The 21,951-nt window shown below is 35.6% G+C and overlaps 1 protein-coding gene across 1 annotated transcript; it reads left to right on the top strand.

Moving 5' to 3' along the window:
- The first annotated feature begins 20,619 nt into the window (after nt 1–20,619).
- LOC113313097 lies at nt 20,620–21,716 on the top strand. Its single transcript, XM_026561818.1, has 2 exons — nt 20,620–20,656; nt 21,085–21,716. Exons 1-2 carry the CDS (start codon nt 20,620–20,622, stop codon nt 21,714–21,716), a joined length of 669 nt encoding a protein of 222 aa, XP_026417603.1.
- Nucleotides 21,717–21,951: the final 235 nt, after the last annotated feature.

Here is a 21,951-nt window from a genome sequence, read left to right as displayed (position 1 = left end):
TGCTCAAACTAAACCTTTCTAGCCATGAGAAGTCCATCCCAATTTATTTTCATGATTGAATCTCTTTAAAACTGCCAGAGAATTCGAATCCAAAATCCATGCAGACGTGAATAAAAATTTCCCGCCAAATTCCAAATTTGAATTTTAAAGAAGACCTCCCCCTATCCTCTGATGGAGTGTGAATAGCAATTTGGGGCTGAAATAGAATTTTTGGGGTGGAAATAACCAAAACTTGGATGCCTTTAGTAATTTTTCTGGGATGTTTTCCGCACTTTTTCGGGGTTCCTCCGGGGTATTTCCGGTACACTTCTGGGCTACTTCCGGTGCACTTCTGGGGCACTTCTGGTAAGCTATCAACGGAGGTCCAAATGCCACATTTTTAGCCGATTTCGCCGCAAAACCTTATTCTTCCAAAAACACCTACAAAAGCATAAAATACCCAAATAAGTATAAAATCGAGTACTAACAATATATACAAATGAGATATATTAGACACATAAATGTGTCTATCACTGTACACGAGTTTGCACTCAAGCATATTAAAATTCATATAAGTGAAAGAACTCTACTCAGATAGTTTCGCTATGGACATCATACTCGGAGTCAAACTAGTCACATGAAAAGGTCAAGAATATGGATACAGAGGAAAATGTAGATGGTTTAAAGGTGAACGGTGTTTCCCATATATGTCTGAAGGCCTCTTCCAAGATGAACCTATCCTAAATGAGTGAGATACCGGTCTGACTAATATCAACACACTGGCATATACAAGGGAACCAGTGGTCAATAATCCTAACTCTAGGTCAACACAACTGGCATATACAAGGGTACCAGTGGTCAACTTTATTAAACACACATTCATTTAAGAACTAACAACATGATTATATCTTGTGGATCCAAGCGCATGCTTCTTGTCAGTAGATTACATGGTAATTCCCGTAGATCCTGCATTCCACGCTTGTTTAGGCGATGGAGACAGGGAGAACACACACATATTGCTATCCAAGTGTTAGTATTTATTTCGATTGGTCTATTGGTCTGTTCTGGTCTTTTTTCTTTTTTTGGGTATCTCAATCAATCTATTTCACCCTAGAAATGGTAACAACTTGAATCGTGTGCCCTACCAAATCACTAAAAATAAAAGAAAAATAAAAATAGAAAGTGAAAAGGACTCACCAAGATATGGAGAAACTATCATGTTATTTATAACACCTGAGCTCTGTGCTTTTATGAATAGACTCTATAGATGTTTCCATCTAGTCAGATTGGTTCCTCAACTCCTAAAACTAAAATGCTTCCATCCACTTAGAATGGTTAGTGCCATCCTTAATAGGCATAGAATACTAGGCTCTGGAGTTTATTTTATTGTAACTAGAAAGTTTCTCCCATACCCCCAAACTTAAATATAACATTGTCCTCAATGTTCTAAAGTTGAAATTAAAGCACATACAAGGAGAAACTGTTACCACTGGAAGGAAAAGAAATAAGAAAGGATATTACTGTATCAAATGAGCGCGGGAGCTTCCCAATAAATGCTAAATTTATAGTCATTAGATAGACATCAAATACCTTAAAGATAATTGTCACCTTCCAAATTCGTATACCAATATTCGAAACAATTGTGGGTCCATAAGACCAAATAGAGCTAACACAAGTATGCGGCAACTGCACTGGTTCAGAAAAATGAAAAGAAGAAGCACGTCCTCATCTAAGGTTTCTGTCAAGAAAACTGGGTTTATCTTTGGTGCATATTTGAGCTTCATGTGTGTGTCTCGATAAATAGATTTATCCCAAAACTGGGTCTCTAATACCTGGGTTACCTCTTGGACAGTATCAGGAGGATCGGGTTGCGGAGTCTGAATTGACTCCCGTAAGATCTCAGACACACAAGGCTCGAGGATCGGGTTGCGGAGTCTGAATAGACTCCGATTGGTCTATTGGTCTGGTCTTTTTTTTTCTATATTTTTTTTTATAACTTTTTTTTTTGAAAAGGTAACTCAGTCACTCTATTTCACCCTAGCAAAGGTAACAACTTGAATCGTGTGCCCCACCAGATCACTTAAAATAAAATTAAAATAAAAATAGAAAGTGAAAAGGACTCAACGAGATATGGTGAAACTATCATGTTATTTCTAACACCTGGGCTCTGTGATTTTATGAATAGACTCTATAGATGTTTCCATCTAGTCAGATTGGTTCCTCAAGTCCTATAACAAAAATGCTTTCATCCACTTAGATTGGTTAGTGCTACCATTAATAGGCGTAAATTTCTAGGCTCAGTAGTTTATTTATTGCAACTAAAAAGTTTCTCCCAATACCCCCAAACTTAAATCTAACATTGTCCTCAATGTTCTAAAGATAACACTAAAAGCATGAACAATGAGAAACTGTTACCATTTGAAGTGAAAGAGTTAAGGAAAGATATTACCTGATTGCATGAGAATGGGTTACCTTCCAAGAAGTGCTAAGTTTATAGTCTTCAGCCAGACTAAGAAAGGATTAGTCAACTCGAACCGTATAACAGTAGTCGGAATAACTGTGGGTCTTTAAAATCAAAAAGAGCTGACAAAAGAAAACTGCAGTGAACCAAGAAAATGGACAAGACTAGCATGCCCTTACCTAGTTTCCTGATGACTATCTCTAATAGCGGTTCGGGTTCAGGTTCTATAAAGGGGTCTAAATAAAATATTTTCCTCGGATGCATTTCCTCATAAGTGGGATCCAAATTATTATGTCCTAGAGTCTGGAAAAACTCAGATAAGAACCTAGAATCACAAAATAACCTAAATAATTCAGGATCCTCTAAGTCAATTAGGTATGACTTACATAGTTGACCACAGTCAGAGTAGTGGTCATTCTTAAGAAAATGTGTCGATTTTATTAACCTAAAGTACTTAGGCTTAGTCTCAGAACTTAATAAGTGACACATTTGAGATCTATACGTTCCCACAATTGGAAGAAAACTATTTGGTGGGAAAACAAAGTCAATTTGGGTATCATAGCTTGGGAAAACCACATCAACCAGAGGATGGGTTTCTAACGACTGAACTTCTTCATTATTAGGTTCGGGAAACCTAGTATGAAGATAATATTGTAAGATGGTTGAGGCATGAATATCAAGTCCTATGTGTGGGGAATTTCTGATAGTTAAAGATAAGGCACTAGGGAAGTGATAATCACCTCCAAACTTAGAGTTTTCAGTGTCTTTAGAAAGACCTCTAATTATTTCTTGAGTTTCCGTGTTTTCAGAGTCCTTAAAATATTCAAGAGATTCTTCTAAGTTATTATCAGGTAGTGCATCTTTACTCATATCTATGGGTCTATATTCTTCATATAAGACTATTGTTTCTAAGTCGCTAGACTCTAAAACAGCATTTTCGGAATAAACTCGTTCCTCTAAACCACTATCGGCTTCGTAATCAGAAGGAAATACTACATCGTCTACAACGATAGTATCCCTAATCAAATCCTCGTCCTTTTGAATAGGTGAATAATCATAAAAATTATTTGCCTTTGAATTAGAAATAATATAATCACTATAAAGCTCAATTGGATTACTAGATTCCTGATCACTATGCCTACATATGTACGATTCTTCAGCAATATTATCTTCATCATAATCGTCATGAACCTCATCTAAAGTAGTGTCTCCAATTCTAACCTCATTATCTTGATTGGGTGAATAACAACTGTCCTCATTTTCAAGGGTGAAATTGGGGAAACTATTTTGGAATTGAAGACTATCCTGAGCAAATTTTCCCGCTATCCTATTTGATGTCTCAATAAATTGCTTGAGAGCCTCTTCTAGAGACGTCGCAGTTGACTGCTCTATGGGCTCTTTTGGACGCAGAATATTATAAGTTTTTTCCACTGATTCATTAAAACTCTTGAGAGCCTCTTCTACAGAATTATATGGAACAGGTTCAAAAGTATCATAATAAGGACTAGTTTTGAATGTATTTTCCAAAGACGAGTAACTAGTACTACAATGTTCCTGATTATCTTGCTCGGATGACCAATTCATGTATGTATAGTAATTGGGCTCACTATGGTATGATCCATAACCTTGAAAAGGTTGGCGTTCCCAAATACTATTCTCACCATGGTCATGATGATGTCTATATTCAAATTCAGGTTGATATTCATTGTATTGGCTTCTATTAAACCAGTTCGACATTATTAATTGCAAGGGAATTCTACATAATCACAAACAAGGACGACTCGACCAAATCAAACCTATAAAATCTAGCAAACAAAAAGCATGATGGCTCCACTTAGATTGTTTCTAGATCAGCTTCTATCTTTCGAAAGGGAATTCGTTGCAATTTGAGCACACCCCTCTGGAATCAATCTGAGCTAATGTAAGTGAAACAGAGGCGAGGGAAGCTCAATGGAGCCTTGATACCCAAGGCCTCACCGACATTCAAGGTGGCACACTTCAATTTACAGAAACCTTCATGAACTTTGAAGAGTGCTTAAAGATCAACCAATATTTTTCGAACGAGTTTCCTATTAAGCTCGTTACCCTATCGGTCTCGTTCTATTCCAAATTTTAAAGCTTAGGTTCGCGTTCGGTTTCATTTTCCTAAGGCCGGCAAGAAGGGAACGGTGATGAAATCCGAACCCTTATCTTATATGGCCAATTTATTTCCCTTTACTAGGAATTTAATGCAACCGGTTCAGTCCTCAATCAATTATCACCTTAAGGAATACAGTAACCCGCTTGCAGGAGATTCGCGGGTGTTTCGATGGACTTACCTCCCGTACCAGACGGAGGATGAACTGTTGAAGTCGACTCAGGCCACTGACTCCGGTGTCAGTGTGCGAACCCGAGGGGCCGAGACGATATCGTAATCGCCGTCCTTCCCTGCAAACAGTTTAATATATATATTTTTTTTAACCCTTCCTTAGGGTTTTAGAAATATTGTCCAATGTCCAGTAAAAATATTGTCCAAAGAAAAAGTCCAAAAATTACAAAGAATTACAAAAAATAAAACCTATTTACAATTTCTAAAAAAATAAAAATAAAATAAAAGCTATATACAAAACTTCTTTTTCACTCTTTTCGGATTCCTCTTTTCTTTCGTTCTTTGGCTTCGCTTTTCTTTTCAGGGCTTTCTCTTGTTTTCTTTACTTTAGCTCAGCTCCAAATCTGAAATCAAACAAAAAAAAAATACCAAAACGGGTAAAAAAGAACAAAAATAATAAAAAATCTATAGACAAGTCCGCGTCGGCGGCGCCATTTTGTTATAATAAGTTTAAGTGATAAGTAAGAATTCGTTTCTCGGACTTGAAAAGATTTAAAAACAAAAATATGTCACAAGATCAAGAGATACTAGGACTCAGGATTCCACCAATTCTTATACTCATGCGAATCAACTATTAATTCTAGACAATTATAGCTTATACTGATAACAAATATCGACTCTTTCTTTGCCAAAAATAGATTTTGTAAAGTATTAGATGTAAATCATAAGTATGATACATCAAAAGTTCCTAGACTAAGCATACATCATCAGACAAAATCATAAATAATCAAGAAAAATCGTAAATCAAATCATAATAGTGCAAACAGTCATAAAAGAATTAAATAGAATTACTCATGCATAAAGAATGGTTTCCTCCATCATCCCAGTATTGGGGTTTAGCTATTCATATTAATCATGTTCTCAAAATACATAATTGATGCTCAAAATATGATTAATAGAGTGAAAAATTATAAAACAATGATTCTGAGACTCACAGAAGGCTTCCAGAAGAAACGACAAAATAGAACTGCAGCTAACTACGACACTTCGCTTCTGCTGCTGGAACTGCTGAAGAACGACGGTCCTGGAAGGTCCGTTCTTCGTGTTCTTCAGCTCCTTCTTCTTCTTCTTCAGCAGCAGCAGGTGAACATTGTTGCTACTCCTTCTTCTTCGCTCCTCCTGGCACTGGCTCGACCCAAACTCTTTGATAAACCTTCTCTCACTTCTCTACACCTCTTATATACTTCATAGCTCAAAGAAATCCCGATAGAATCTCCTTTTTCTTTCTTCCAAAGTCTTAGAAAATATTTCTCATTTTCTGTTCTTCACGCGGCTTCTGGGTTTATCAAAACTGCTCCAAACTATCCGTACGCGTCTTCTATTGTTACCAAACTCTCCCAAGAAATAAGGGAATCGAATAAGAGAAGATATCTTCTCTAATCCTCCACGTAATCTCCATAAATTTCTCCACAGCAGACCCGTGAAAATAACAGCTCTGTTTTGCTTGAAATCGATGATTCAGCCCAATATGATCGATCCAATTGCTCAAACTAAACTTTTCTAGCCATGAGAAGTCCATCCCAATTTATTTCCACGATTGAATCTCTTTAAACCTGCCCGAGAATTCGAATCCAAAATCCATGCAAACGTGAATAAAAATTTTCCACAAAATTCCAAATTTGAATTTTAAAGAAGACCTCCCCCTATCCTCTGATGGAGTGCGAATAGCAATTTGGGGCTGAAATAGAATTTTTGGGGTGGAAATAACCAAAACTTGGATGCCTTTAGTAATTTTTCTGGGATGTTTTCCGCACTTTTTCGGGGTCCAAATGCCACATTTTTAGCCGATTTCGCCGCAAAACCTTATTCTTCCAAAAACACCTACAAAAGCATAAAATACCCAAATAAGTATAAAATCGAGTACTAACAATATATACAAATGAGATATATTAGACACATAAATGTGTCTATCACTGTACACGAGTTTGCACTCAAGCATATTAAAATTCATATAAGTGAGAGAACTCTACTCAGATAGTTTCGCTATGGACATCATACTCGGAGTCAAACTAGTCACATGAAAAGGTCAAGAATATGGATATAGAGGAAAATGTAGATGGTTTAAAGGTGAATGGTGTTTCCCATATCTATCTGAAGGCCTCTCCCAAGATGAACCTATCCTAAATGACTGAGATACCGGTCTGACTAATATCAACACACTGGCATATACAAGGGAACCAGTGGTCAATAATCCTAACTCTAGGTCAACACAACTGGCATATACAAGGGTACCAGTGGTCAACTTTATTAAACACACATTTATTTAAGAACTAACAACATGATTAGATCTTGTGGATCCAAGCGCATGCTTCTTGTCAGCAGATTACATGGTAATTCCCGTAGATCCTGCATTCCACGCTTGTTTAGGCGATGAAGACAGGGAGAACACACACATATTGCTATCCAAGTGTTAGTATTTATTCCGATTGGTCTATTGGTCTGTTCTGGTCTTTTTTCTTTTTTTGGGTATCTCAATCAATCTATTTCACCCTAGAAATGGTAACAACTTGAATCGTGTGCCCTACCAAATCACTAAAAATAAAAGAAAAATAAAAATAGAAAGTGAAAAGGACTCACCAAGATATGGAGAAACTATCATGTTATTTCTAACACCTGAGCTCTGTGCTTTTATGAATAGACTCTATAGATGTTTCCATCTAGTCAGATTGTTTCCTCAACTCCTATAACTAAAATGCTTCCATCCACTTAGATTGGTTAGTGCCATCCTTAATAGGCATAGAATACTAGGCTCTGGAATTTATTTTATTGTAACTAGAAAGTTTCTCCCATACCCCCAAACTTAAATATAACATTGTCCTCAATGTTCTAAAGTTGAAATTAAAGCACATACAAGGAGAAACTGTTACCACTGGAAGGAAAAGAAATAAGAAAGGATATTACCGTATCAAATGAGCGCGTGAGCTTCCCAGTAAATCTTAAATTTATAGTCATTAGATATACATCAAATACCTTAAAGATAATTGTCACCTTCCAAATTCGTATACCAATATCGAAACAATTGTGGGTCCATAAGACCAAATAGAGCTAACACAAGTATGAGGCAACTGCACTGGTTCAGAAAAATGAAAAGAAGAAGCACGTCCTCATCTAAGGTTTCTGTCAAGACAACTGGGTTTATCTTTGGTGCATATTTGAGCTTCATGTGTGTGTCTCGATAAATATATTTATCCGAAAACTGGGTCTCTAATACCTGGGTTACCTCCTGGACAGTATCAGGAGGATCGGGTTGCGGAGTCTGAATAGACTCCAGTAAGATTTCAGACACACAAGGGTGATAAGGCTCGAGTCCCAAGTTAGGGACTCTAATTATGGATACTTGACTATCACAAGAATCATCACTACCCACAAACTTAAGGTTTTCACTACCCTGAGACAAACATCTAATTATTGCTTGAATTTCCGGATCTTCCCAGTCCTTAAAATACTCAAGAGATTCTTCTAGTTATCTACCCCCAAACTTAAAATTTTGGGTGCCTCTACATAGACTAGTCACAATATACCTAATTTTTAGACCATCGGGTTCTTGAAAAAGGTCAATTGCTTTCTCTAAGTTATAATCAGGTGGTTCATCCTCAGCTTGCTTCATATCTGCTATGGTCCCCTCTAAAGCTTCCTTATTTTCTTGAAGCACGGTCTTTGGCCTACTATCTTGATCATTATCCAAATCGGAAGCTATAATCACAGGAAAAGACTCGGGTGGGCCTAAAAATATATAATTAGGATTCAACTCAGGAGGCTCTTTTAAACAAGGTATTAAGATAGACTCAGAAGTTAGTAATGGTTCGAACCTATCTTTCCATATATCAATATCTAACACATGAATAGAATCCAACAGAGCATTTACTTGTTCGATGTTACTATCATCGTCGAAATCCAGGCTAAAATAGGATAGACAACTCTCTAACGGATCTTCCGATACAATGTTTGGTAATGACTCCTGAACTAAGGTTCTTATCATGTTCACCTCTTAAAATGCACGTGTTATCTAGCTCAGAATATAACTTATTTACATTAAAAATATTCAGCTCAATAGTCATATTCCCAAAAGATAGATTCATGATACCATTTCGACAATTTATGATTGCATTAGGCGTAGCCAAGAATGGACGACCTAAAATCACAGGTATCTGGCTCTTTGGGTCAGGGAAAGGTTGGGTATCTAGGATAGATAAATCCATAGAATAAATAAACTTGTAGACCTCAATAAGAACATCCTCTATCATACCACGAGTAATTTTGACAGACCTATCAGCTAACTAGAGTGTTATCTTGGTAGGTTTCAATTCACCAAATCCTAGATTTAAGTACACATGTTATGGCAGTAAATTCACACTGGCTCCTAAGTCAAGTAAAGCTTTTTCTACCCGGTATTTTCCTATCGTGCAAGCAATGGTGGGTGCACCTGGGTCTTTATACTTAGGAGTTGTGGTTTTCTGAATAATTGAACTTACATGACTAGATAAAAAGGCTTTTTTAGGGACACTAATCTTTCGTTTTCATGTACACATATCCTTGAGGAACTTGGCATAAGCCGGTAGTTTCCTAGTTGCTTCTAGTAACGGAAGGTTTATGGTAACTTTCTTGAAAACCTTCATTATGTCATTAAAGTTGGATTCACTTTTTGTTGGCACTAATAGATGAGGAAATGGGGATCTGGGGACAAAGACAGGCTCAACAGGACCTTCATTGGTGTCTTTGGAGACTCTATCAGTCTCTCCATTCTATGGCTCAGAAGGGTGAACTACATCATGTTCACTATCAGGTATGGCAACCTTGTTGTCAACTTTCTTTCTACACCTAAAGGTTGTAACAGAATTCACATGATCATATGATCCTCCTCTTATTTCATGAACTCCTCTAGGATTAGGTTGTGTCTGACTAGGAAAACATCCATTATCTCTCTCAGAGCCTAGAATTTTATCCATTTGGCCAACTTGATAATCTAACCTAACAATAGCCTTGTTAGTATTTTGCAAATTCTTATTGCTTTGCTCCTGGTTCTTTAATAACATTTATTGGGTTTGTGCGAACATCTCCTGACTCGTTTGTAATATAATAAGAGATTCATCTATGCTAGTTATTATATTCTCAGAAGGGTTCTGGAACTGGGCTTGACTTGAAGAGTTCTTATTATAACCAAAACCTGGGGGAGGCTGAGAATTAGTAGACTGGTCTTGACTCTGGCCCTTAGACCAAGAGAAATTAGGATGGTTTCTCCAACCAGGGTTGTAGGTATGAGTGCGGGTCAAAACTCTGACGGTTCTCGAATATAGTGTTATTATAAAAAGCATTGGCTTGCTCTTCAGTATTTTGGCCTTACCAAAAAGGCTCCACTCTACCACTAGTGTGACCCAATTCTAAAGCTTCTAACCTCTTTGTTATAGCAACAATTTTGGCATCAGACTCATAAGATCCTTCTACCCTATTAACATTTCCTCTATTTAGAAGAATTGTTTTCTTTGGATTCCTATTATTTCCCCACTGCTGGGTCTTTTCAGCGATTTCATTCAAAAATGTCATCGCCTGATCAACAGTTTTATTTTCTAACCCACCAGTACGTAAAGACTCAACCATGGTAGTTGTCAAATAATATAAACCCTCATAAAGGATCCGAACTATCCTATCGGTCCCTAAACCATGTTGAGGACTTTGGGATAACAAGTCATTAAACCTTTCCAAATACCTATATAAAGATTCTCCCTCTTGTTGAGAAAAAGTACAGATATGCGTCGTAATATACGATATTTTGTGCATATGGAAAAACTTCTGTAAAAAGGAAGATGTAAATTGGTCATAGGTTTCAGTTGACTCAGGAGGCAAACTGTATAGCCACGACTTGGATTTATCTCTTAAGGAAAATGGGAATAACCTAAGCTTCAAAGCATCATCATCTAGGTTTCTAATTCGTAGAGTACTACAAATTTCCTCAAAATCCCTAATATGAAAATATGGGTTTTCATTTTCTTTCCCTAAAAACACTGGGGGCATATGTATGGTCCCAGGTTTTAATTCATAAGTTTCCTCAGTTTCAGCTAACTTGATACATGACGGACGAGAGGTCCTAGTTGGGTTCAACAAAGCTTTCAAAGTTGTAATTTCTGGTACTACCAAAGGAATAAGAGTACTCTATTCACTAGGTGTCAAGTTTTCAAAGCTGAAATTTCTGAAAACAGGGCTCTCAAAAGAAGAATCTTCGAGCTCCGCGCTTACACAAGAAGAACTACTAGATTTTTCACTAATTAATCGACCTAGAGTGTCTCTTTTCCAAGTCCGTTTAATAAAATAGGGCATACACTAGAAAGAAAAAATTAAAAAGAATAACAATCCTAACAAGGAAGGTTGTTTTAACAAACACACAGCAGGCTGACTCCACCAAAGAAAACCTAAAGATTTCTAGCAAACAAAAAGCATGATGGCTCCACTTAGATTGTTTCTAGACCAACTTCTATCTTTAGAAGGGGAATTCGTTACAATTTGAGCACACCCCTTTGGAATCAATCCGAGCTAATTTAAGTGAAACAGAGACGAGGGAAGCTCAATGGAGCTTTGATACCCAAGGTCTCGCCGGCATTACAAGGCGACACGTTTCAACTTATATCAAACATCATGAACTTTAAAGTGTGCTTAAAAGAGTAACCAATATCTTTCGAAAAAATTTCCTATCAAGCTTGTTACCCTATCGGTCTCGTTCTAATCAAATTTTAAGCTTGGATTCGCGTTAGGTTTCGTTTTTCTAAGGCGGGCAAGAAGGGAACGGTGATGAAATCCGAACCCTTATCTTATATGGACAATTTATTTCCCTTTACTAGGAATTTAATGCAACCGGTTCAGTCCTCAATCAATTATCACCTTAAGGAAGACAGTAAACCCGCTTACAGAAGATTCGCGGGTGTTTCGAAAGACTTACCTCTCGTACCAGACGGGCGATAAACTGATGTAGTCAACTCAGGCCACTGACTCAGGTGTCAGTGTTCGAACCCGATGGGCCGAGACGATATCGTAATCGCCATCCTACCCTGCACAAAGTTTATATTTATTTATTTTTTATTATTTATTATTTATTATCTGACCCTTCCGTAGGGCTTAAAAAAAGTCCAAAAGTCCATATAAAGAGCAAAAATAAAAAATTACAAGTGTTTCCTAATACAACTCTAAAAAAATATCTAAAAAATTAAAAATTAAAATAATAAAACTAAATTCTAAAAAAATATTTCTTTTTTTTTTTTTCTTCTCTTTTAGCTTTAAGCTTTGTTCCAAGTCCTTAGTATCCAACTTCAAACCTGTAACAAAGATACACACAAATGAAAATAAATAATAATAAAAAAATAAACCTAAAAAAAAATCTACCTAAGCACAAATCCGCGTCGGCGGCGCCAAAAATTTAATGGTTTTTCAAAAGTTGTAGTAATAGTGGTAAGAATGGGTTCTTTTCAGACTTGTGAAGATACTAAAATTTTAGATTTAAATAAAACTTAGAAAATTAAAGAAAAATTAATTTGAAAAGTGTTGTCAAGGTTTTAAATGGACTAAGGCTCCAGATTCACTATTACTTCAAGTTAATTGATTATAAATAGTATTTCAGAAATTATTATTAAGCTTTTTTCATTAAATCACTTATTAATCTATAAGATGTCCAAATATTGAATTGTAATCCTTAAGCATGATTTATCAAAGAATTAATTCTAAGAATAAAACATCAAATTGATTCACAACTAATTAAGAAAACCATATTTATCTTTTTTTTTATATTGATCCAAGTGAATTAAATAAGATAAATAATTAAAGAAATTTGAAAAATATGTTACCAATCAAACATTAGTGAATAGCTCCTCCATTGCCTTAGTCACCAGGTATTTAGCCTCTCATCATGTTGGAAAACCTCTCAAAAGAATTCATTGATGCTCAAATGGTTCTACAATTGATGAAATGAGAAAACTTGAGAATCGGGTGTTTGCAACGCTTATAAATATTGCATAACACTGTTACAAGAACGATATAAGTAAAGTGCTATTTCGCTGTTGAATGCGACCCTTGCCCTTGTGTCGTTATGACTGTTGATAAACAACTGTCCTTGGAAGTCCGTTCTTCGTGTTCTTCCTTGTTGTAGCAGCAGAACATAATTTTCTCTCACTTGATTTCTCGACTTCTCTCCTATTCTAAACCTCTCCTCTCGCTTCATACCTCTTCTACTCGACCCCCACAGCCTATTTATACTCAACAGGTGAAGAAAATCCTCAGCAATAACTCCCAATAATCTTTCTTTACTCGGTATATATTCTTTTCCTTTTACAGCAAATACGGGGAATAATTCCTTGAAATAGCTTCTTCACGCGTTAACTCTCTTCCAGATGCCCTTATTTATCCTTGCCATGCCCCAGAGTGTTGCTCGAGCCAATAAACTTGCACAAAACACGTCCAAATTTCTCCAAAACCCGTGAAAAACTTCTCCCTGCACGTGTTTTCCCTGTTAAGAGCTCGTGGATTTCCTAGCCGATTCTAGCCAATTCTGTTCAAACCAAACACCCACAATGTGTTTACTAGGCCTATATCACAACTACCTACCAAAAATCATCCATTGAATCTCCCTAGAACACGTTCAAATCTTCGATAAAAAATCTGCCAGTTTACATGCATGTTTTCCCGCCAAAATTCGTTTTTTGTAAAGTTGAAGATGAAGTTCCCCTAATCCAAAACTCGGGTGCCTTCATCCTTTGGGTGCCTGGGGGTGCCCTAATCTAAAATGAGGGTGCCTTTAACGCCATTTCTTGGGTGCTTTTTATAATATTCGGGGTGTTTCCAATACATTTCTAGGACGCCTCTGGTGTATTTATGGGGGTGCCTCCAGTGCATTTCTGGGGTGCCTTTCGTAATTTTTCCGGGGTGCCTTTAACAACTTTTCGAGCCGATTTTTCCAAAAATGTTTATTTCCTAAAAATACATAAAAAACACAAAATTAGTACAAAAATAGAACACTACCAATACATACATTAAGGATAATTTAGACTATTCACTAAAGATTTGCTGCCAAGTAAACCACCCTGCAAAAATGGAACTCCAGAAATTGCTTCACAGATTTGACCCAAAACCATTTCTATTCTGAATCGGTCATGATGTATACTATTCACTAAATATTATTTATTTTGAATGAATTTTATGTATCTCACTATCATTTGTAATAGAATATAGCTAAATTTATCGTAAATGATATTCCTGCGATCTTCACTAATGTCACTCTGCAGCTCTTGAACAAATTCCTTCGGCATTTCTCGTAAATGTAATTTCTCAAGTGCAGCAAGATGTTCAATCCCCATGGGAAAAACTTTCAATTCTTCACATCGAATGAGATGCAAAAACGAATACGAAATGCTACCTCATCAATGATTACACTATTTAGTCGTGCCAGTTCACATAAATTAAATTTGTTTGAGTTTAGGAAAGAACCCTGCATGAAATTGTAGTAGCTCTCCTTCATGATTTTTTTTGCTAATAAATTCACTTGAAGTGCATGGAGCAAAGAAAAATATTTTTTGATATTTGTTTGTGTTTCCATGCATTGGCATATTCATGCGCCATAAAAATGAAAATGACGTGACATAATTGAGCTACTTACCTGACAAGCAACCCCAAGAGACCGCAAGTCTAGTTTAGCAAAATTGTCAATGATAGCATGTACTTCCCCAACTATATGTTCTTTTCCTTCGCACAAGTTGAGAATCTGAAGTTCAAATAAGAAATCAGTATTCTGGTTATACGATGATTACTGAGAAATATCAAATCTTTTTAGTTCCCGTTAGATATGTGGGTACTTGTTCAGGAGATCCTTTACTTGCCCGCTTTTATACAGGATTAAAGGGTAGAAAATGAACCGATGTGATGTTTTCACGTGCCTGCAACAAGTAATGAAAACACAAATTTAGCTGGATATTTCAGATTTTCTTGAACTCAATTAAATTATTTCTGAAAATGTGTGGGTCTAACAACCACAACCAACAATTCGTTTGGAAATCTGAGAGGACTTACTCCAATATACTTTCTAGATAATCAACTAGACAATCATACTCAATCTAGAATAAAGTATATCAAAGAGTGTAAATATCTCTAACTCTTAATTCAATCCGTAATCAGCAAATAGAAATCTGCGAGCCCGATTGAATATAAGAGGAGTTACTTGAACGGTACCAAAGACCAATGTTCATGTGTCAATCAATATAAATCAACAACCAAAGGTTGGATAGTCTAATTGATTGATATTAACGCACAACCTGTGATATTTAAATTATATAACAAAATATAATGCGGAAAAGAAATAACACAGACACCAGAATTTTGTTAACGAGGAAACCGCAAATGCGGAAAAACCGTGGAACCTAGTCCAGTTTGAAAACCACACTGTATTAAGCCGCTACAGACTCTAGCCTGCTACAAATTAACTTCGGACTTGACTGTAGTTGAACCCACAACAGGGTACTACGCACTTGATTCCCTTAGCTGATCTCACCCACAACTAAGAGTTGTTATGAACCAAAGTCGAAGACTTGATAACCAGATCTGTATCACACAGAAAAATCTATAGGATTGAATAAATCCGTCTCCCACAGAAATACCCAAGAGTTTTTGTTATGTCTTTTGATAAATCAAGGTGAACATGAACCAATTGATAAACCAGACTTATATTCCCAAAGAACATCCTAGTATTATCAATCACCTCACAATAAACTTAATCGACTAGCGAAAAAAGTTATTGTGGAATCACAAGCGATGAGACGAAGGTGTTTGTGATTATTTTTTATCTTGCCTATCGGAGATATAAATCTCAAGCCAATCTTACGATTGCACTCATTCACGATAGAAACAACAAAATCAGATCACACAACTACAAAGAGAATAATTAGGTCTGGCTTCACAATCCCAATAAAGTCTTCAAGTCGTTAACCTACAGGGTCTCGAGAAGAAACCTAAGGTTAAAGGAGAATCGACTATATTTATGCAACTAGTATCACACAAGAGGTGTGGGGATTAGGTTTCCCAGTTGCTAGAGTTCACCCTTATATAGTTGTCAAATCAGGGTTCGCAATCCAAGTTACCTTGGTAACAAAGCATTCAATAATCATCGCTAGATGAAAAACCTGATTCAACCAAGATAATATCTTTCAACCGTTAGATCGAACTTAACTTGTTACACACAAATGAAATGTACCCTCATTTAGGTTTATGTAGCCGTACCTAAACGGGGTGTACACCATATTGATTCACAAATAGTTAACCGTGGTTAGCCATATGATTACTCTCATATCAACCTTATTCATCTTAACCATAACTAGTTCAAATGACTTAAATGAAACTGGTTAATGAGTTGTTCAATTGTTATATTCTCATGAATTATACAAGAACACAATTGAAGCAAAATCGGTTTGATTCACTTGAATCAATCATGAAAATCGTAGCCATGGTTTGCAAAGATTGCATTCCTTAAGATTTAAATATCTAAGTTCATGATCATACCGATTTGATAAAAATAACCTCCTTAAGTATGCGTACGAGTATGTGTACTTAAGAAACCATATTTTGAGTTTCTTAAGTTTCCAAACTCAGCAAAAATTCTCGGTTTAAAAACTTCTGTCAGTATGCGTACGGGTACGCATACTTAAGGTGACTAGTTTATGAGTTTTTAATTACCAAACCCAACAGATATTTTCGGTTCGAAAACTTCCACCAGTATGCGTACGGGTACGCATACTTATCTTGTCTCCTTCACCAATTTCGTATACATACATATGCATACACTTGGCTCATGGTTTATAGATTTATACACTAATGTGCGAACACACTATATATGCTTATATCCTAACATGGTTGCATTATCAACTCTACATTCCAATCATTGAAACATTCTTATATAATGACAATAGTCGTTTTCATACACTATTAGCATCAAAGAAATTTTCAAGTTATTGAAATGTCAACATGACTTTCGTCAAGAGTAAAGATTAACACGGCTAAAGCGAAAGCTTGCCAACACATATTTCGAGAAATATGTAAGCTATATCTACTCGGTATCTCTTATATTTGGGTTAAATGTATTCGGTTTCCATAAATCAAATTATATTAACTTTTGATTCTCTCCTATTATATATTCTTCTTGTCTGGAAGAAGGCATCTTGCATAAATGGAGAAATCAGTAAAATAAGGACAATCTCTTGATGATTTAGTATTATGTGCATCAGTCATAACTGAAACTAAAGATGTCTCACAAACTGATAATCTTCAAGATTCTCTTAGAAGACAGATTCTTACTGTTAGAAGTTGTATTAGACACCATGACCTAATGATAAAGGATTCCAAAGAAGTACTAGCTGATCTTAATTCTCAACTGCTTGAGATGGAAAAAAATCTTCTTTTGGAAAAGGAAGTGCTCAAAAGATTTGAATCCAAAATTCGAAAGTGATCTTCACAAGACTCGTAATTATGAAGAAAAATAGACATCAATGTTTGATTTATTATATAAGATGTATTTTGAATCAAACTATCTTATTTATGAATAAAATTATTATTTTATAATTTTTCTTGTGATAGTTTTTCGATTACATAGCATGTTCTTGAATGCTTTATATTATTGGTATGTGTTTATGGGATGTTTGATTTCGGTTTAACCTTAATATTGAATCTCATATGGTGTGAACCCTTATGGTTTGGGTGAATTTTCGGTTTAGCGACATTAAGTTCTATCCCATGTTGGTAGGCTTTATCAAAGGATCATAAGGGCTTCCGATTGAAACTCATGTGTGAAAAAGTCACAATATGTTGAATCATTTTTGGTTTAGTATAAAATCATATGTGTTACGGGTTTTCAACTTTCGCTATGCATTAGTTAAAACTGGTTCTACCTTTCTCTAGTAAAGGTTGATTTTGTTGTTGTTCTTTTGTTCTTGCGAGAGGATGGCACCACAACGGGGGAAAGTTCTAACTTGAACTTGCGCTTAATGACATATCTTTTGGGGAAGAAGAGGATGCGGAATTTGAGGTAACGAATTTGTTAGTTAATCGTTTTCCTGTTTAAGAAAAGCCTCATTTTATTTCATATATTTTTCTTTTGCTTAACAAAATTTCGGTACAATTGATGTTTATTCCATTATGTGTGTATGGATGTGTGTGTGTGTGTAATTCAATTGTTTCCGGTTGACAAAAACTATTGTTATCTTTCTTTATTGTTTGGTATCAATTGTTTAGGACTAATAAAATTCGGTGCAATTGCGGTGCTATAATGTCTATGTTTGTTTCAATTGATTCTGGTTAAGATAAATAACTTTGCAAGTTGATTTATTTGGTTTGTATGAATTGTTTATGGCTTAACAAAAGTTTTCGGAATCATTTGTTTAGTCCAATTCAATTTCGGATAAGGGTTAATTTCTTCTTTTTTAGTTTTTTTATTACAAAACCTAGGTATATTCATCTAAGAGAATTAGGTTAGGCAGATTTGGAACAGCCGAACTTAAGTTTGGTTCGAGTACTGAAGACTGAAATAAGTAGGAAAGAAACTTTTTTAAAAAAATAACAAAAAAAATTAAAAACGGGTACCTAACTCAGCTGGTCATCCCCGTTCCCCAAAGTTTCATGCGTTCCAGGAGGTTCCGGGTTTGAGCCCCTAATGACGTAATATTGCAGAAATTAACATGGAAGGTAGAGTTAGTTTGCCCCCCTCCTGACACAATCTCAGCCCCCTATCCGCTTCGTCTATCTTGGCTAGGTTACGCATGAGGCCCACTAATAGGCTAGCACAGCAACCTGTTCAATTAATGTAGTTGTATGTTGCTTGGAGCTTAGCTCGTGACTTACAAAGTATCGTGCTTAACTTCTTAATGCATCACTTACAAAGTATCGTGATATGTTTTTAGGGATGTAATTGAAGGCTTGTGGGAGATATATTACCATAAGAGAATTCATGGAAACTTAACTACGAAGAATATCGTACTTTGCATCGGGCAGGGAATACTGATATGGAAATTAACAAGAATTGCATGCCGTGTCATCAATGAAGACGGTAAGACGGTATTCTATTTAACCTCTTGTTATTGTTAGTTGGTGAGACCTTTCTCGGTGTTCTTCATTTTGCTTTTGGCTAGCTATGTTGACCTTGCACTTCATCCCACTTCTATTTATTCCCTTCATGTAGCATAAGTATTTGTCATTGTAAGATCTATGTTTGTACTTTTGCTTTTGACTCTTGCTGAAATGAGTAGAATTGTTGCCAAATGTGAATGTATTCTAGTCATACATGTATTTGAATGTATCTATATCATTTAAGTCATGAGTTTTCTCTTTTTATTTTCTCTACATCTAAGAATTCTCCTTGTTCTGGTTAATTTGCAGATTATATTGTAAGAATATTTCTATCATTAGAAATATCTTGTTGGGCCATGTGATATCCTTGGTTAATTTAGAATGTGGCTAAACATTTTTGGTAACAAATATTGGGGTCCTTTAATATTTCTCTTCCTTGATGGACGGTAGAGATTAAATGAAGATTCTAATCCTATGAACCTTGATCCTCCTTCTACCTATAAAAGGAACTCTATTACCATCAGAATAGGGTTCATGAATAATTATTATTTCATTACACAAAAGGGTCAAGAAGGAGAAACCAAAAGTTCTACAAACTATTCTGTGCTAGGGGTGTTCTTGGAGGACATATTGGATTCAATCAATGGCATCCTTAGGTACTCTTAATTCTTAACACAACTATGCTTATGATGTGATTATCATGTTTGTTCAAGATCTAACCATTATATATAATATTAAAACTAATATTTGGCATCTAGAGCATGGTTTAGAACTCCATGACTTTCCTTGATGTTTGTATGTAATTGTTGTGTTTAATTAAGTCAATCATCATGTCTGTTTTGATTCCTAATAATGGTGTTTATGTTTATATACCATGAATCATTAAGAAATAATAAAAATATCATCATGAATAATGATTTGTCTTTGTTTTGTACTGTCTGCCATCAACCATTAGTGCGGCTATTTTTAAAGCAAAAATACGCTAATTTTTATTAGATTTGATGACATGTACCATTGATTTATGGTGTTTGAAGAACTCACATGATTTTGTTTTTTCATTTTATGCTTAATAGTTCTATTATGCTTAAGAGTCGATTTTTTTTTTCTTCTTTCTGTACTGTTTTGAAAATCCATTCATGCGACTATGCTTATTAAAACAAAATAAAAAGAAATCATGTGCGGTGTTTGATCTGTTTGACATGATCTGTTATGATTGTTTTTTACATGATGGTGTGATTGGTTCAAAGTCTGTATGATGCTTGTAACGTATGTCGCGGGTTGAACGGTTGTAATATTTAGATTCATTTATTTTGATCTAAAATTTTGTAATGTATGGGCTCACAAAATGTTTCAATGTCTTCATGGATCTTGGGCTTGGCATAATGCAGTCTCATTTTTTTTTTGTATTATGAAATGTTTTCAAGAGTCAGACTTACGTCCGTCTGACAGGAAGGAAAGCATCATTTGACATCTCACTGTTTGACTTCTCACTGTTTGACTTCTTCATGTCTGTTTTGACTTCCGCATGACTGTTGACTTTGACTAACCGTTTAACTTCTATCGTTGACTGTTGACTTTGATTGACCATTTGACTTCCATTGTTGATTTTGACTGACCGTTTGACTTTCATCTTTAACTTTGAATGTTTGATTTTGGTTTCAAATGTAGCCTAACTTGAATATGTATAGGTTGTTAAAATGTTTGAATTGTATGCTCTTTAGCTATCACCACGATGATACTAAAATATTATGTTATATTAACATGTCATTGTAAGTCTACATCGTTTTGTGCAATCACATAAGAATAACTATCACCCACATGAGATGTTTGTATCAAGTGTTTGTATATATAAACATAAAGAAATTAACTATTTAGTCATACATATTACAATGAAAAGTTACCCACAAGTAACTCTAATTTACATGTTTGAATAAATATTATGATTATGTATGTAACCATGAAAGGCATAATGTCCACAAATGTCTGTGTTTGCTTGCTTATATATGTGTGAATATTTATGTATGTAATCATGAAAGGCATAATGTCCACAGATGTTTGTCTTTGCTTGCTTATATATATGTAAATATTTTTATAACTTTATGACATGATTGTTGTTTTATTAAGATTCTACCCACAGGAGTTTCTTAATTTGTATGTGTGTGAGTTTGAATTTGTGTATCTTTGTCATGTTTTACAGCTTCTAGTTCTAAGTCTTTGCATTCGTATACTTCTTCTATCCCATTCTTCAATGGCACCAACTTCTCAGAATGGAAAGAGAATGTTGAGTTCACTTTGGGTGTGCAGGATATTGACCTTGCTCTCCTAATTGAAAAGACAATTATGAATGATAAGAGTACCCCTGAAGATAAGGATCTCTTAAAAAAATGGGAGAGAAGTGACAGACTGAGCATACAGATGATGCGAATGCACATTGATGCAAACATTAAAGGATCGCTTCCCGAACCTAAAAATGCTAAAGACTTTATGGAAATCGTAAAGGAACGCTTTAAGACAGCGGACAAGTCTCTAGCTGGGAAGTTGATGGCTGATCTGACAACCATGAAGTATACCGGTGTCAGATCAATGCACCAGCACGTGATAGAAATGCGTAGCATTGCTGCTAAGCTTACTAAGATGAAATTAACTGTGGATGAGAACTTTCTTGTCCAATTCATTCTCAACTCGCTCCCACCCCAATATGTTGTTTTTCAAGTGCATTACAACACTATTAAGGAAAAGTGGACTATAAATGAATTGGCAAACATGTTGGTTCAAGAGGAAGCTAGGCTAAACCAGCAAGGTCTTAATCAAGCGCATTTTGTCAATTGAGGAGTGAACAATAAGCGTAAGCCTGCAAAGGGAAATAAGGGAGCACCACAAAATAATTCTGGACATCCTGAAAAGAAGAAGGCAAAGCAAGATGACAATAAGTGTCGTTTCTGTAAGAAACCTGGTCATTTTCAGAAAGATTGCATTAAGCGTCAAAAATGGTTCGAAAAGAAAGGTAATCCTTTGGGATTCGTAAGTTATTTTGAAACAAATTTGACTATTAAAGAATCTTCTT

Source organism: Papaver somniferum, chromosome 9 (assembly GCF_003573695.1).
Source record: "Papaver somniferum cultivar HN1 chromosome 9, ASM357369v1, whole genome shotgun sequence".
NCBI classification, from domain to species: domain Eukaryota; kingdom Viridiplantae; phylum Streptophyta; class Magnoliopsida; order Ranunculales; family Papaveraceae; genus Papaver; species Papaver somniferum.
Note: the sequence above shows the minus strand (reverse complement) of the source record. Positions and strands in the feature narration are given on the sequence as shown.